Genomic DNA, 15,657 nt, shown 5'->3' with positions numbered 1-15,657 from the left:
CGCTGCCTGAGAGCCCTCGCATCGAGCTTTATTCTTGTGAATACCTTCATTTGAATTTTTACCGTAACTTGTGAAGTACGAGACGTACTCATATTTATTATAACCATAAATGCTATTATGAGGATTACTCTGAAGATGAGTTCTAAGGCGGTACTCTACGTTGACTACCTATGGGAGATACGAGAATAAAGAAGATTGCATTAGCTGCGGAGTTTATTTATTTTTTTGACATTGTGTAATGTTATCATGTATGAAGTCTCTTTATATTAAGATTGATTTATGGCTTAATATATATGGTATGAGTATAGGTCTTTTCTTAGATTGGTCCAACATTTTCTCACATGAACTTAATAATTGACGCAACAAAATAGTGCAAGCCTTTCACATGTGCTTGAAAAATAAAATAGCAGATTCTTTTTCCGGGTAAAGAGAGAGCTTTATTGATTACGTAGCAATATCATTACAATTTTGGAGTAGCTCCGTAATACGTGTTGGTGCCTGCGCCCTCCAAACTACAAAATGCACAGTTGCACTCTCTCTTCGTATGCCTAATTTTAACCTCTGGCGGCAGCCTGACAATTCTTGACTTCCCGCAGCAACGTACTCCATCCTGATCGCTCCACTGATCCAGTTTTCTCGCTCTATTTAAAATTTCTATTGTCTCTTCAGGAATTTTAAAACATTTTCTAGTCTGCGTTTGTCTGCCCCGTCCAGTCCTTGGAATCCCACACGGTGAGCTTCCTCCGGCGTTGTGTGTTTTTGACGACTTCCGGCTCGGGCGCCACGCGGGAGACGAGGCGACAACGTGGAACACGCGGCCTCTGAAGCATCGATACATAAACGCTCGGGTCCATCTGCGTCCCCTCCCAGCACGCCTCGCCCACCCACATCAATCAACCCTCTTACTATTGCTAGTTCTCCCTTCACACGCGCACACACAGAGGGGGAGCGAGAGTGAGTAGTTTGCAAAGATGGGGGAGAAGGTGGTGTGCGTGACGGGCGCTGGCGGCTTCATCGCGTCGTGGATCGTCAAGCTCCTCCTCGAGCGCGGCTACACCGTCCGCGGCACCCTACGCGATCCCGGTAGGTACCAGCTCCCCCCCCCCCCCCGGCATCTTCCTTCCCTTCCTACCTACCATTTCTGCTCCTACTCTGCTCTCTCTGTGCGTTTAATTAGTATACTCCTACCGGAATCCTCCAATCGGATTCCACTATACAGATTCTTCCCCGAAGCTGCTGCATCTAGTTTGTATCTATGAATTGAACTCATGATCCTTGCATCATGGACCAGTACGCTCTTGCTCCATGTCGCAGTTGAGACGCTGTGCCAGTAGTTGATTTCGGAAAAGTGAACAACTTCACTGGGTAAACCGTTTGAAAAATCCAGAGACCCCGGTCCATTTGGACGAAATTTCTGAAATTCGGTTCTTCCACTTGCCACGGGAAGAACAATCGGATCGGAATTGTTTTTCCTGTCCTAGTCTTGTTAGTAATTTAGTGTAGTACCAGGGGCTGTCTAACTCATTACATCTAGCCTTACCTAGTAATGAATTCCTGTGTTATCCGTGTGTGGAAGCGTTGAGTTTGCTGTCTTCAGTCACACGGTAATGCGAGCATCCACGTTTGAGTTGTATGAGTAAGGAAAACTCATGTAAGCAACCATGGCATGGTGTGGAGCCCTTGTATGTGAAAGTTTATTTTTCGTATCCTGCAAAATCCTCAAGTAGTTCCCATTGTTCCAAATGGAGCAGAGACTTCAAGGCACAAACCTCGGTAGGTAACTTAACAGCTGAGGTGTCCCTCTGTTATTCTTGGCATATTTTCATCTCTATGTTTTTCTAGTTCCGCTTCCACAATGACCATCATGAAAGGGTTGGCCTGAGGCCACAAAGTAAGTAGTGATATGAATGGCTCTACATGGTCCTCGTGTACTTCGTATAGTTCATGTAACAACCACCGGATGCAGCAATGACGCAACGCTAATGCAATTGTGTTGACGAGAAACTGTGCCGCATCACAGCACTCTTAATCTCACAAATATCAAGCCAAAGATAGATGAAAACTGTGTTGGTAGATTTGTTGCATAGACAAAAACGGTGCTCGTAGATTTGTTGCTTTGTTGCTAAAATAACAGCTTATTTTGGAAAAATAATTAGAGCTAATTTCGAGGATATCAATTATTCAAATTTTAAGTCAGCTGTGTAGCAAATAACTCAGTAATGTGTTTTATCAACTAGGATAGTTTGCAGTTGTGTTCTACCCCATCTTTACATTTTGTAGACAATGGACAACTAATATTCTTCCATTTACTGGTTTTCAGCGGATCCTAAGAAGACAGAACATTTGCGTGCTCTACATGGATCTGCTGAGAGGCTACAGCTATTCAAAGCAGATTTATTAGAAGAAGGCTCCTTTGATGCTATAGTTGAGGGTTGTGAATGTGTGTTCCATACAGCTTCACCTTTCTACATTAACCCAAAAGATCCCCAGGTTCGTACTTCTTTTTCTAGTTTTTCAATAGCTTTGCAATTCTTAATCCTTTTGTAGTTAAGGTACCTTGATAGGCTTAATCAATCTGAAAAAGTCAACAATCATTAAAATTAGCCAGCTATCTTGGGTATTTTGTTAGATTACTCATGTCGCATCATTTGTTTCCTTTTGAGCGTGAGTTATTTTTGCCTACCTGGACACGGACACGGGTGTTGGAACCCGACTTGGACTCGGATGTCCGATTCGGCAAAGAAAATTTGGACACGCGGAATACAACTTGGAATCCGACACGGATTCAGGGCGTCCGATTTGGCAAATAAATTTGGACACGAGTGTTCAGGTAACACTGATGGCGGTCCAGAGGCCTCTCGTCTCTAACTTGACCTGCAACAACAGAGGCCAATCACCATAGTTTTTTTCGTGTGAGCATCGGGTACACAGTCACACCCATCTCCCTCACCGTCCACTGCACCACCAAGGTGCCACTCCCTTCGGCACTACCCTCGGGATGCAACAGAGGAGATGTGGACATCGTTGTAGGAACAACAAGGCTCTGATACCTCTTAACGTCGCGAACTAGCGACTAAACACACATGAATAACTAGAGAAGATGATCACATGCAGGGAACAACATATGTTTACTTTTCTATTTATAGACCATTACATGGAAGGAAAGATCAATGATCTCCTAAACTCGTGCCACAACTTGCCGCTAATGACTTGCCATCCTACGTCCGGCTGATCATGGCCTTGTCCTTCGAAACACTATTTGACCTGGACATGCTATCCGTCGAGGTGCTGACAGACGGCTCAAGGCCACCGAGGAGCGTTTTGACCTCGACGCCGGTGGTAACACTAGTGAACGTATGCTTCTCTCAGAGGAGTGGTTTCGGCGCTAGAAGATGGGCGAGCAGACTAAGGGCTCATCCGGCAACAAGGCTGCCAAAAAGGGCAATGGTGGTGGCACAAGCGCCGCAAGCGGTAAGGGCATTGGAAAAGACACTTTGTGCATTGGCGGTAAGAATAGTGGGACTAGCAACGGCAAGGGAAAGTGCTAAAATTGTGTCATATCCTGGCATTTCGCTCGTGAATGCCGCAAGTCATTCCACGAAAGCAAGGAGGAGGCAAACCTCGTTGAAGCTTAGGAGGAGCAACCGACACTTCTCATGGTTAAGCATTTTGAGTTGTTGTGGGTCGATGTTGTCGCGCAACAGTAGAACATTTTTTCTCCACTAGGAGAAGGTCATCCCACAGGACGCAGGCACCGACGTGTGGTATTTGGACACTGGTGCCAGTAACCACATGACAGGCAACTGCTCGTTGTTGTCTTAGTTCAATGAGACTGTGCAGGGCACGACAAAGTTCGTGACGGCTCCATGGTGCAAATTTGCGGGAAGGTATCCATCGTGTTCGAGTGCAAGAACAAGAACAAGAAGTAGCGAGTGCTCTCTGGGGTATACTATATACCACGTTCGGAGAAACATCATTAGCTTGGGACAACTTGATGAGAATGGATTCAAGGTCACCATTGAGGACGGTGAGGTATCTTCGACTGCAAGTGACATCTGGTTTTTCAAAAGAATAACCAGGTGCATTCCACATATATGCCAAGATCAGTTTCATCATACATGCGATGACATTATCAGTGATATACAGTTCTGTATTGAACAAAAATAACTTTATTGAAATAAATACCAGAGTTTATAAGACAGCAACGGAAGAATACAAAGGACTCCTAAGGATCTTCTGGCACACCACAAGCAATTGACTAAAGGCAACGCGACCCGGAACGCTCCATCTTCATATAGCCTTCAGCTTCCTTGATCTTCTTGTAGTCTTCTCCAACTGAGCAGCATTTATTATTAGAAATATCAAGTATGAGTACATATTGTACTGCGCAAGTGTAGGAAAATATGACATGGGGCTTAAGTCAAGAGAGGGTTAGACACTGGTTTACTGCACTAAGCAACCTTAACTTATAACTCCTAGAATCAGACATCCTATTTACTAAGTGTGAAGACACAACTTAAACAAGAAGAACAGCTCATCGGATTCCATCCGACTACCAAACTCACCAAGTAATCTCATTACCTAGCAGATTACCTGGCTACTCGATCATCCATACCAGAACCCTGATCTCAACTAATCTAGAAGAAATCCAAGCCGCTCTTGACCGTGAGCACGGCTAATCGATCAGTTTCATACTCTGCACAGTTTGCTTATCGTTCCCCACGGGTCATGATTTCATCATCCGCATTACCAGGTGACAGTTTCCATATTGCCGTGCCGGTCAAGCACTTACACACTTCTGAGGTGTGCGTCAGGAGATCACTACAAGACCTTTAAAAAGCTCCCGCCGACCTGCAAGCACCCACTGAGGTTTTACCGCTAATAGACAATTACATCGCTGCAGAAGCCCCCTCTTGTGCCACTCAACCGTCCAATGGTGCTCGTAGAACCGGAGGAGTGGCTAATTAATTGACCAGACCGTACCCCTATAGGCTCTGTGGATGGTTGCAGATTAGCTTGGTTACATGCTCCAAGAACCGGTCTTTAGGATCCCACACAGAAACAACCACAAACCTACTATGCAGCACCACCTCAAACCAACCATCTAGTTAGGATCCCTATACCATGTTACTGCAAGATATCATATCTGATTCTGTTGCATAAACATTAGTCAAGATTAACATTTACCCCAACCATGACAGCAACTGGAATATCTACCCTTCATTTCCTATGACTCATCAACGACGACAAGAATAATCATACAAAATCTAGTAAACCCTAATCATGGGATTCCAAATTAGACAAGCATGCAAGAAGGATAAACAATTAACATATAAATCCTAAAATAGGTGCAAAATGAGCAAGGGCACTTGCCTGGCTACTGCTCAGTTACCTTCGTAAACTCGGTTCTGTCATATCTTGAAGTCTCGACCTTGTAGCTCATCGAATCTCTAGAAACGTCATATTCCTCTCACAAGATCTACCGATAAAAGAGAAAGCACAAAACTACTAAGAAATAATACACCAAACAGAGATAACACATCATAAAAACACTATAGTTGAATATGGTACGATTTTAGAAGAATTTGGGCGCAAGAACCGCTCAAATCAGAGTTCAGACGGAGGAAAACAGGTTCTCAGAAGATTAAATTAGGGTTGAAGAAAAATGAGCCAGAATATTCCTTGAAAATATTCTCGATCAATTATTTGATGATGGAAAACCCTAACTAACAATTGGTAGAGTGGAACAAGACGACAGCCGGCGGTGGGCTCTCGACGTTGCCGGCGATGGAGGACACGGATGACGGCTGTGGCGGTCACTGACGTTGACATCGGCAACAGTGAGTTTTAACAAATTGAGGAGAGCATGGTGTAGAACATGAGTAGGCAAGCTTGGTTTTATGGTTGGTCTTGACAGAGGTGTTCTGAGGTAGCGGCAAAACAACAACGGACGCTCTCAGGTTCGGTGGTGACCGCGCACAGACACAGCAAAGAAGATGTGCATGTTCTCGGAGATTGGCTGTGATATTCAAGAAATGGTTTGAATAGAATTATTCATATTTTCTGGAACACAGTTCTGCAGAGATGGTTTGGATAGGGCTTCACCTGAGAAGGAGATCGATCGATTGGAACTTTGGCGAGATTGTGCAACGACGTTGGAAGTTAGGATCACGCTCCTGGTGGCGTCGCTGTAGATGCGGGGGAACCCTTAATTGGCCGCATAGAAAATGTGATGGGACACACCGTGACGCAGTTGGTGCGTCCAAACGGCTCCTGGATTGACAGGGAACGTGAATGCATTCCGGGTGCACATGCAGAACACTCAGAGACATGGGGGCAGCGGCGTAGCGACCACAAATCGTCTGCGTCGGTGCTCTTCTGGCTGAAAAACTTTTAGGGATTGTTGAGGATAACTAGGGGCACGTCTCTGTGAAAGGGATCGATGGTTGGAGCTCCGGTTCGCCAGGGAACGCGGCTGACATTCTAGGTACGCAGAACGTGTGCGGCACTGGGCAGCAGGGATTACGACGTCGAGAACGGGAGCTCTGCTGCAGCTACGGATAAACCGATTTGGGAGGATGTAGAGGACTAGCAGGGGCACGTCTCGGCCCAACGACTCGTGGATTGAGTGCTAGTTCGCCGGGGAACGCGATCTGAACTCGCGCTGCAGGCGCAGAACTCCAGACTGGGCAGCAGGCACGGCGATCGTGATCCCGACAACGTCAGGGCTCTAATGGCCAAATAGGTTGTTGAATAACTGAATTTGGAAGGATATACTTAAGGCATCGTGTGGGACATCTAGTGGCACGTGCTGGTCAAAGGACGCGGTGATCCGAGCTCTAATTGGCCGAGAACACAGATGCCATTCGGCGACGGCGCACCTGTTCGCGATGGCGACGACCGTGGCGGCGTAGATCGGGCTTTGGCCAGGGTTGGGGGTTCGGTTAGGGATCACAAATGGCGACAACACAAGGGAAAGTGGGAGGGGAAGGGGCTAGTCCTCACCTTGCTGCGACGGTCGGGGAGGTGGGCGTTGAGGTGGGGACATGGCAGCGGTGACAGCGTGCAGTATTGTAAGTCCGGCTCACGTTCCTGTTGCACCGATGAAGATCTGGCCGAGCCCTTCAGGGATATTGAGGTTCGATCGATGTTCTACATGGTGACGCGGGTGGCTTTATCGGATCTTCGCTGGATCATCGGGAACACCGACGGATTCTTCGGTTCGCGCCTTGGACGCGGCCATATGTGAGGCAGCAGCACAGTGACGTAGATCTCAGTGGTGTCGTTGCTCCTCTGGCCAAACGGTTTTGGGTCATGGTGGGGGACGATCTAAGGCACATCTTGGTGAAAGATCAAGGTTTTTACCTAGACGGATCGCCGGGAACGCGGATGCCAATTGGGGTTCTCGTGGCTGAATGCGGCGGGCAGCGAGAAGGGCTAGCCGTGGCAGCAGCCTGGCGGCATGGTAGGGCTTTGGAGGGGTAGGGGAGGACGTGCTGGACCTATTTGAAGGGTTGGGTGTGGCTGGTCATGAAATGGGGAGGGGGAAAGGCCGGAGGTGAAAGATGAAACAGACTGCATGGAAGATGAAACGGATGGCTCTGTTCAAGGACGATAACTTCGCTGTTACACTCCAAATTGACTATCTTGTAGTACTCGAAAAGATCTACAACTTTGGTATTTATTTGAACTTTTGGAAATGCCATCTTAATTTCCAAAACTGCACCGCAAGGGAAATTGTTTGAATTCAGCCTTAATTGTGCAGCATTGATCTCGGGGGTAATAACTCTCAAATCCATTATTCAAACGGGGACTTCCATAGGTGCAAATCGAAGCTCTCGACGAGACCTACAACTTTAGTATTGTCAAGATTTGCATTTGTGGCTGTCTTGAACTCTGAAACTTCGTGAGAAGACGAGGCTGGCGACAAGGAGTAACTGGTGGCTTCAATTGCCCTTATGGCCATTAAAGTCGCGGTTTTGATCATGAATTGAGAAAAATAAAGAGGGAATTGATGAAGGGATTGAATGAGGACAACAACATGTTCAATATTGGCATTTAAACAACACGGGTGCACATTGAATTCATCGGTTTTGGGAGCTCCTATGTGCAGCCATGGAGTCGGAAAGGCGAATGGCTTTGTTCATATACTCCTCTCGATCTGGAGACGGAAGAAGGGACAGGGTAGCTTGGGCCATCTTTGTATAGGAAAGAATTAGGGAGAAATAAAGATAAGGAACTTCGGAGCTTTGGAGAAATGGTGGCAAGATATAAAATGGAAGAAATTAATATAGGGATCTTGGATAATATTGGGAAAAAGGAGCAAGGATTTATCCAACCTTGAAATTCCTTAATCTATTCTAATATTTTATAAATACATTTTTTTATCACACCAAACAAATCCTTTTTAAACTGTAAAATTTATTTGAAAAGCTTTTAAATTTCAGGAAAAATGTTATAATGTTTTAAAATGCTCACAACCCAAAATCGGAATTTTGGGGTGTGACAGCCTACTAGTAAAGACGGACAATGAGGCATGGCGTTGGCATGCATGCTATGACCACCTGCACTTCCGAGCACTCCATGATCTCACCACCAAGAACATTGTCGATGGTGTGCCGATGATTGACCGTATGGATCGATTCTGTGATGGGTGTACACTCGCAAAGATGCACGGGACCCTGTTCCCGCGTGCGTCGTCGTATCGTGCTAAGCGTGCTCTGGAGTTGGTGCTTAGGGATATCTATGGCCCCATCACACCACCGACCCGAGCGGTAATTGTTATTTCCTACTCATTGTTGATGATTATAGCAGGTTCATGTGTGTGGAAATGTTGTGGACAAAGGATGAGGCATTCAAGTTCTTCCGTAAGATCAATGCGCTCGCGGAGAATGAGTGCAATGTGAAGATCATCATGTTTTAGAGTGATCACATCGGGGAGTTCAACCCTATCAAGTTTGGCGACTAGTACGACAAGCAGAACATCATGTGGTGCATGACCACACCCTACTAGCCACAGTAGCATGGCGTCATGGAACACTGGAGCCAGACAATTGTTGACATCTAAGCATAGCTTGCTTAAATGCATACGCATGCCAACCATGTTCTGGGGTGAGGCGGTGAAGACTGCCATGCACATCCTAAACTAGGTGTCGATGTGGTCACTCAATGGCGTCACAACATATGAGGTGTGGCATAGACGGCAGTTGAACATGTCCTACCCTAGGGCATTTGGCTACGTCACTCACATGAAGAAGGTGATTCTTGGCATCACCAAGCTCTCGGATAGGTCGACGCCAATGGTGTTCGTCGGCTACAAGGATGGCAGCAAGGCTTATTGTGTCTATGGTCCCACGATGTGCAAGCTGCATGCGACACACGAAGTGATCTTAGGAGGCCAAGTGGTGGGATTGGAATGTTGTGTTGGGTGATCGCATTCTCGATAATAGCATGGACACATTCATTGTGGAGTACACCACCACTCATGTGGAGGGTGGCGCTCCAGTGAACATCAATGATGGAGCAAGTCTTGTGGTGTCACAATTGACAGAACCACAAACACTTGTGGCGATTAGAGTACCTCATCCAATCTGCATCAAGTGGGCTACATCGGTGGATCTCATGACTCCAAGGGAGTGCCACAGTGGTACCGCACCATCGGCAATATGACATGATAGATGAAGTCGACGCCGACTACAATGCCTTATGTATGCTAGCGGCCATGGGGCCGGTTAGCAAAGTGCAGGCGCTCAAGAAGGTGAGCTAGAGGTGGCCATAGAGGACGAGATGTGTCCCATCCACAACAACACCATGTGGGAGCTTGCCATGCTCCCAGCTGGGCATAGAGTGATCGGGTTCAAGTGGGTCTTCAAGGTGAAGAACGACGTACAAGGTAACGTCGTGAAACACAATACTCGTCATGTTGCAAAAGTTTACGTGCAGTGGCAAGGCATCGACTTCAACGAGGTTTTTGCGCCAGTTGCACGCATGGAGAGGGTGCACATGCTGATCGCCTTGGTTGCACATGGTGGCTTGGAAGTCCATCACATGGGTGTTAAATTTGCGTTATTAAACGGTAAACTTGCAGAGAAAGTGTACGTGCAACAACAGTCATGCTTCATCGACGACAAGAATGAACACATGGTGGTAAAGTTGCACAAGGCATTGTACGCCTTGCAACAGGCATTGTGCGACTTGAACTCCAAGCTGGATAGCTCGCTTTTGGTGCTTGGATTTAAGCACTGCCCACTAGAGACGACGTGTACCAGAGGGCAAAGGGCAGTACATTCCTACTTGTGGGGGTGTACGTCGATGATGGCTTCAATATCGACCACATCTCTTAATGATCTCGGGCCCCTGAGATATTATCTCAGGATTGAGGTAAACCCAGCTGCTAGCATGATCATGCTATGCTAGAGCAGCCACGAGCGCAAGGTGGTCGAGCTATCGGGTATGGTCGGGTGTAATCTGTGCTCAACGCCGATGGAGAACTGGCTAAAGCTGTCAAAAAAGGCGACGGTGCTGCAATTGATGTTACTGAGTATCGCAACACTATCGGTAGCTTGTGATACTTGATGAATACAATGCCAGACATTGCCTATGCTGTGAGCATAGTGAGCCGCTACATGGAGGCTCGAACGTCACAGCACATGGTAGCTGTAAAGCACATTCTGCGCGACAAGTGGCTCACTATGGCTATGTTTTTGGGTGTTGCGACAAGCGGCATGGAACCACGAAGCACAACCTAGTGGGCTATAGTGACAACGAACTCGTCGGCGACGTGGATGACCACAAGAGCACCACTTGGGTAGTTTGGTCACTTGGGCATCGCAGAAGAAGATCATCACGCTCTCATCTTGTAAGGCAAAGTACAACATGGTAGCCATAGTGGCATGCCAAGCTGTGTGGCTTAGTAGGCTGATTGGTGATCTAACTAGCGCGAGGCTAATGAAGATCAAGCTACTGGTGGAAAATAAGTCTGTAATCACATTGTGCAAGAATCCGATGCATCACGACCGCAGTTAGCACATCGACATGACATTGCACTTCATACATGAATTTGTCGAGGAGGGCAAGAACAATGTTGATCACGTGAGTACAAAAAGGGCAATTCGCCGATATCCTTACAAAGTTCATGGGCTGAGTAAATTCATGGAACTTCGACAAAAGCTTGGCATTGTGGAGGTGAAGGCTGTGCGACATGAGTAAGGGGGGTGATTTGTTAGATTTTACCCATGTTGCATCATTTTTTTTTCTTTTGAGCATTAGTTATTTTTTGGCCATGATCAGCCGAAAGTTGGATGGCATGTCATTAGCGATAAGCTATGGCGTGAGTTTAAGAAATTATTGATCTTTCCTTCCATGTAATAGTCTATAAATAGAGAAGAAAATAGAAAACGTTGGGGTTGATTGCACAACATAGAAAACATCTGTTCTTCCCTGCGTGTGATCATCTTCTAGTTATTCGTGTGTATGCATTTAGTTGCTAGTTTGCGACGTCATAGTTTCTTGCGTCAACGAACAATCTATAAGTTACAGTCTAGATCTGGCCACCTCTCTTCCTGTTTCCTATCTCCGGTGACCTTGCCCGCGGCTGGAGGGAGAGTAGCAACCCTCACCTATATAGATATCACTCCCCTTTCGCGTTCCTTGCCGCCTGCCACATCTGGTATGACGAGGTGGATGTGAACGGTAGCTCGAGGCCTTCGTCACGCACCTGACTATCGAGACCACCTCCCTCTATGTCTATAAATATGGTTGCTGTGTGGGACGGCGGTGTGATGGTGTGGCCTGTTACAGCCGCTCTTGGGTGGATCCACACATGAAGCATAACAATATGCTATCAGCTTGGGTGGATCCCGCCATCACCAGCCATGCGTCGTGGCTGCAGTCGAGGGTGATGAAATTGAGCCGGTGCGACCTATTGCTGCCGCTCTTGGGCGGATGTGCACATGAAGCAAATTGATCAGCCATCGGGTCTTCGGATTTGGTCATCACAAGTTTTAGGCACGATGCCTGATGGTTGCACTTGGCGGGCTCTAACGAGTTCAGGACCCTGCCAGGAAAAGTGGCAGGGCTGAAAGCTCCACACCGATGGCAACATGAAGGTCGAGCAGCGGCAAGTAATGCTTCATCATCGGTCCTACGACCACGAACTGCTTGTGGGGATTGATCACCACCTGCACCATCGTGCTTGATTTGTGCGGTAGTGATCCTATTTGCGGCGCTGATCAGAGGGGACCAGTCGCGCGCGCCATAGGGGTCTGTGTGTTGATGATCACTTGCGCGTGTCCTCCCCGCGGTGTGGTGCAGCGGGTTTGCTCCACCAATTTGTCTTGATCTGAGGCAGTGGGAGGAATCAAGTTCGTTAGGCCACGCTCCCTTCATCCCTTCAGTCTCAATATAAGATGAAGGGGCGATCATCTCGTCGGACGCCGCTCTATCTCTGCAATTCACTGCCGGATCTGAGCATTCTCAGATCGTGGTGGATTTGTCCCCTCCCTCGTAAGTTTCCCCGATTTTGTGCCATACTTTCTTAGATTGGGTTTGTTCAACCTCTCCATGAGGTCTCCAGTGACCGTTCTCGCTCCTCATAATTGGCGGCAGTGTCGAAGGGTGTTGATTGTGGTGCTAAATTGAGGTGAAAGCCTTGGTCTGATTCTTCGATCGGATCCGGCAACGCCTGCGAGCGTCATTCTCCTTCTTGTAGGTGTCGTCCTAGAATGATGCAGTATACCAAAACATCTCAGTCGTGGTAGTGGCTAATTGTATATTAGATGATGATGTCTGCGAGTTGTTGATTAGTAGCAAGCATTTGAACACCAGCATTTGTTGCGGTGTTGGGAGAGGCTAGTTTATTTTTTATTTTGTCCTAAAGCCTATTTGTTTCGGCATTTTTAGGTCTTGGTTGTAAACGGGATCTCTGAACTACATGGTGCAGAGGCCGGAAACTTTTTCCGTTATCAAAAAAATATATATTTAGGCAAATTTTATGTTGTCAGAAGCCTAGAAGCGGAAAACACATCAAATAGCACAAATCAAAACATTTTTTATCGAAAACTACCATGCGTAAGACTAGGATTCCTAAATCCAAATAGAAACTAGGCTTTCATTAGCAGCCAATTGGCGATATTATAGCACATTAAATTTTAGACTCGAATGTTCATTGTTGCCACTATTGACATGTAATGTGACTTACCCTCAGGCCCACACAAAGCTTATCACCTTCTAGAAAATTATTTTATTTTGTTAGAAATATAAGTTAATGATTTCCCGATTTCTCAAATTCAAATTCAACTGAATACCTGTATGGAGCTCCTGCTTAACTTCTTCAGAATTTCAGTTGTATATCCTCTTCCTTCAGGTTCATTTAGTTGACACATCTATGGACACACTATTAAATTATGAAGACCTATAGTACTTAGTTGTTTCCAGTTTTACAGCTTATACAAATTTCTTTTAGGTTGAATTGATTGACCCAGCAGTGAAAGGAACTCTGAATGTTCTGGCCGCCAGCAAGAAAGCTTCTTCAGTGAAAAGGGTGATTTTAACATCGTCACTTGCAGCTGTTGTATTCACTGAAAAACCATTATCTCCTGATGTTGTGATTGACGAGACATCATTTTCCATACCAGAACTTTGTGAAAAGGCAAAGGTACTGCCTTTTCATTTCCAAAAATAACATTTTTACTATATACTCAATAGTTCATATTTTACGAAAGTATTTTCTGTTTACTTAGAAAATGTTGGCTGTCCAATTTTTTCATTAAAATATTTTTTCTTTATGGATAAAATTCTGGTTTTAGCTAAGAATTGCTATATGCATCGCCTGTACCTTTCATATTTCATATCAGATATGGACAATAAAAGATATTTCCCATTCCATAGTACAATTCTTATGTATTGTTAACTCTTTGGGAACTTCAATAGCATTTTCAAATAAATGGATTCCTGCAATAAATGTGTTCCAGTGTGACCGTTGTACTACTGTCCGTAACTGCCAATTCAGTTTTGTTTTTTTTCAATATTTTTTAATGGAACTATCTTGTTAGACTTGTTTGAATTATTTGACTTCTCATGTCAAAATGTACATCATAATCCCTCACTGTTGAAAACTCAAAGTACAATATTTGCTGGTTCTTCGTGGTTAGTTTTAACTTCACACTGAAATTTTGGCCCACTTGTTTACTTGATTGTATCAGGAATGGTATGTTTTGTCAAAAACCTTAGCTGAACAAGCAGCATGGAAGTTCTCAAAGGACAATGGACTTCACTTGGTGACAATAAACCCAGCTATGGTCATTGGTCCTTTACTGCAGCCCACACTAAACACCAGTGCTCAAATGATTCTGTACCTAACCAGCGGTATGCCATTCCGATGAGTAAATTTTCTTATACACTGGTAGAATTAGAGATTAATGCAAGTGGTCTTATTTCATGGATACAAAAACAGAACAGATTACACAAAGGCTGTTCTATCTCAGGAAAATAAATGACTAACGGATCACGGATTCTGGATTGTGGCTTTCATGAAATTTTCTGGAACAGTACACATCTAATCCAAGTGAAATTGCATGAGTTTTGTCACAAGAGATGTCCCAAGTTACTCCCATGTTTCCTACAGAGAATTAGCTTCAGTTGTCTTAAAGTCAACATTATCGAAATGAGAGGTTTCTATCTACTTTTTGTAGGTTCACCTGTATATCTCAATTACAGCTTTGGCTGGGTAAATGTGAAGGATGTTGCTCTGGCACATGTACTTGCATTTGAGACCCCATCGGCAAGTGGAAGATATTGCATGGCTGACAAAGTTGTTCACTTCTCCGATGTTGTTAAAACCATCCATGACATGTACCCTTCTCTTCCATTGCCTGATAAGTAAGTGTTATTTGTACAACTCACAATCTGATGACCCACACATTCATGTCCATTTCAAATCTAGCAGTCGTTGGTGCTTTGGCATCTTGGACCATAATTTTAGTTTTTTTCTTTCCTTTTTTTCTGGCAATTCTATCCGGTTCTGTTAATAATTTGTTTTGACGGACAGGTGCGCCGATGACCAGCCGTTTGCTCCAATATACCAGGTCTCAAGGGACAAGATCAGGAGCTTGGGATTGGAGTTGACCCCATTTGAGACGAGCCTCAAGGAGACAATAGAATGTCTGAAGGAGAAAGGCTTCGTGAGCTTCTAAAGTCATTTTATCCACCCTTCCACCTTGAATTAGCACCACCAAATTAAATAAGATGGAGTGCATTATTAAGAGTACTTGGCGTCGAGATATAGCAGCAATGCATGCGCTACCGGCATTTGGTGTTTGCTTTTGCCTTCTCTGTCCCTTTCTGGAAGTGAAACTGTGAAACAAAGAAGTACCAATCATGAGATGTTTCCTATCTCCCTCTCCGAATAATCTGCTTGTTGTTTTGTGAATTTTTCATTGCTTTCAGCTACGTCATTCCTCATGCCGAGGATCTCAAGGAGTCCGTAGCTACGGAGCCTGTGAATCAGATATCTTTGTGGAAGACTACATAAGTCACTGATCAATGGTTATGCAAATTGCTGTGCAAATAATTAAATTGAGAGGCGCTCCATGTGCAAATTCATTTGAGGTGATGCATATTACTACACTACTAAAAAAAGTCATTAATATCAATTCAGAA

At 45.3% G+C, this 15,657-nt stretch overlaps 1 protein-coding gene across 1 annotated transcript; it reads left to right on the top strand.

The window, feature by feature from the left end:
• The first annotated feature begins 858 nt into the window (after positions 1-858).
• LOC133912633 (phenylacetaldehyde reductase-like) lies at positions 859-15,427 on the top strand. Its single transcript, XM_062355479.1, has 6 exons — positions 859-1,083; positions 2,321-2,490; positions 13,463-13,654; positions 14,202-14,364; positions 14,691-14,877; positions 15,047-15,427. Exons 1-6 carry the CDS (start codon positions 972-974, stop codon positions 15,189-15,191), a joined length of 969 nt encoding a protein of 322 aa, XP_062211463.1. The 5' UTR covers positions 859-971; the 3' UTR covers positions 15,192-15,427.
• The last annotated feature ends 230 nt before the right edge of the window (positions 15,428-15,657 follow it).

Source organism: Phragmites australis, chromosome 1 (genome assembly GCF_958298935.1).
Source record: "Phragmites australis chromosome 1, lpPhrAust1.1, whole genome shotgun sequence".
Classification (NCBI taxonomy): Eukaryota; Viridiplantae; Streptophyta; class Magnoliopsida; order Poales; family Poaceae; genus Phragmites; species Phragmites australis.
This window is presented reverse-complemented; position numbering and strand designations above follow the sequence as displayed.

What these genes read in the sequence shown, in the direction of transcription:
- LOC133912633 (XM_062355479.1), top strand. Translation starts at nt 972, where the DNA reads ATGGGGGAGAAGGTGGTGTGCGTGACGGGCGCTGGCGGCTTCATCGCG. An exon ending in TTAACCCAAAAGATCCCCAG is followed by an intron (nt 2,491 to 13,462) that starts GTTCGTACTTCT and finishes AATTTCTTTTAG; the next exon opens with GTTGAATTGATTGACCCAGC. An exon ending in GATTCTGTACCTAACCAGCG is followed by an intron (nt 14,365 to 14,690) that starts GTATGCCATTCC and finishes TACTTTTTGTAG; the next exon opens with GTTCACCTGTATATCTCAAT.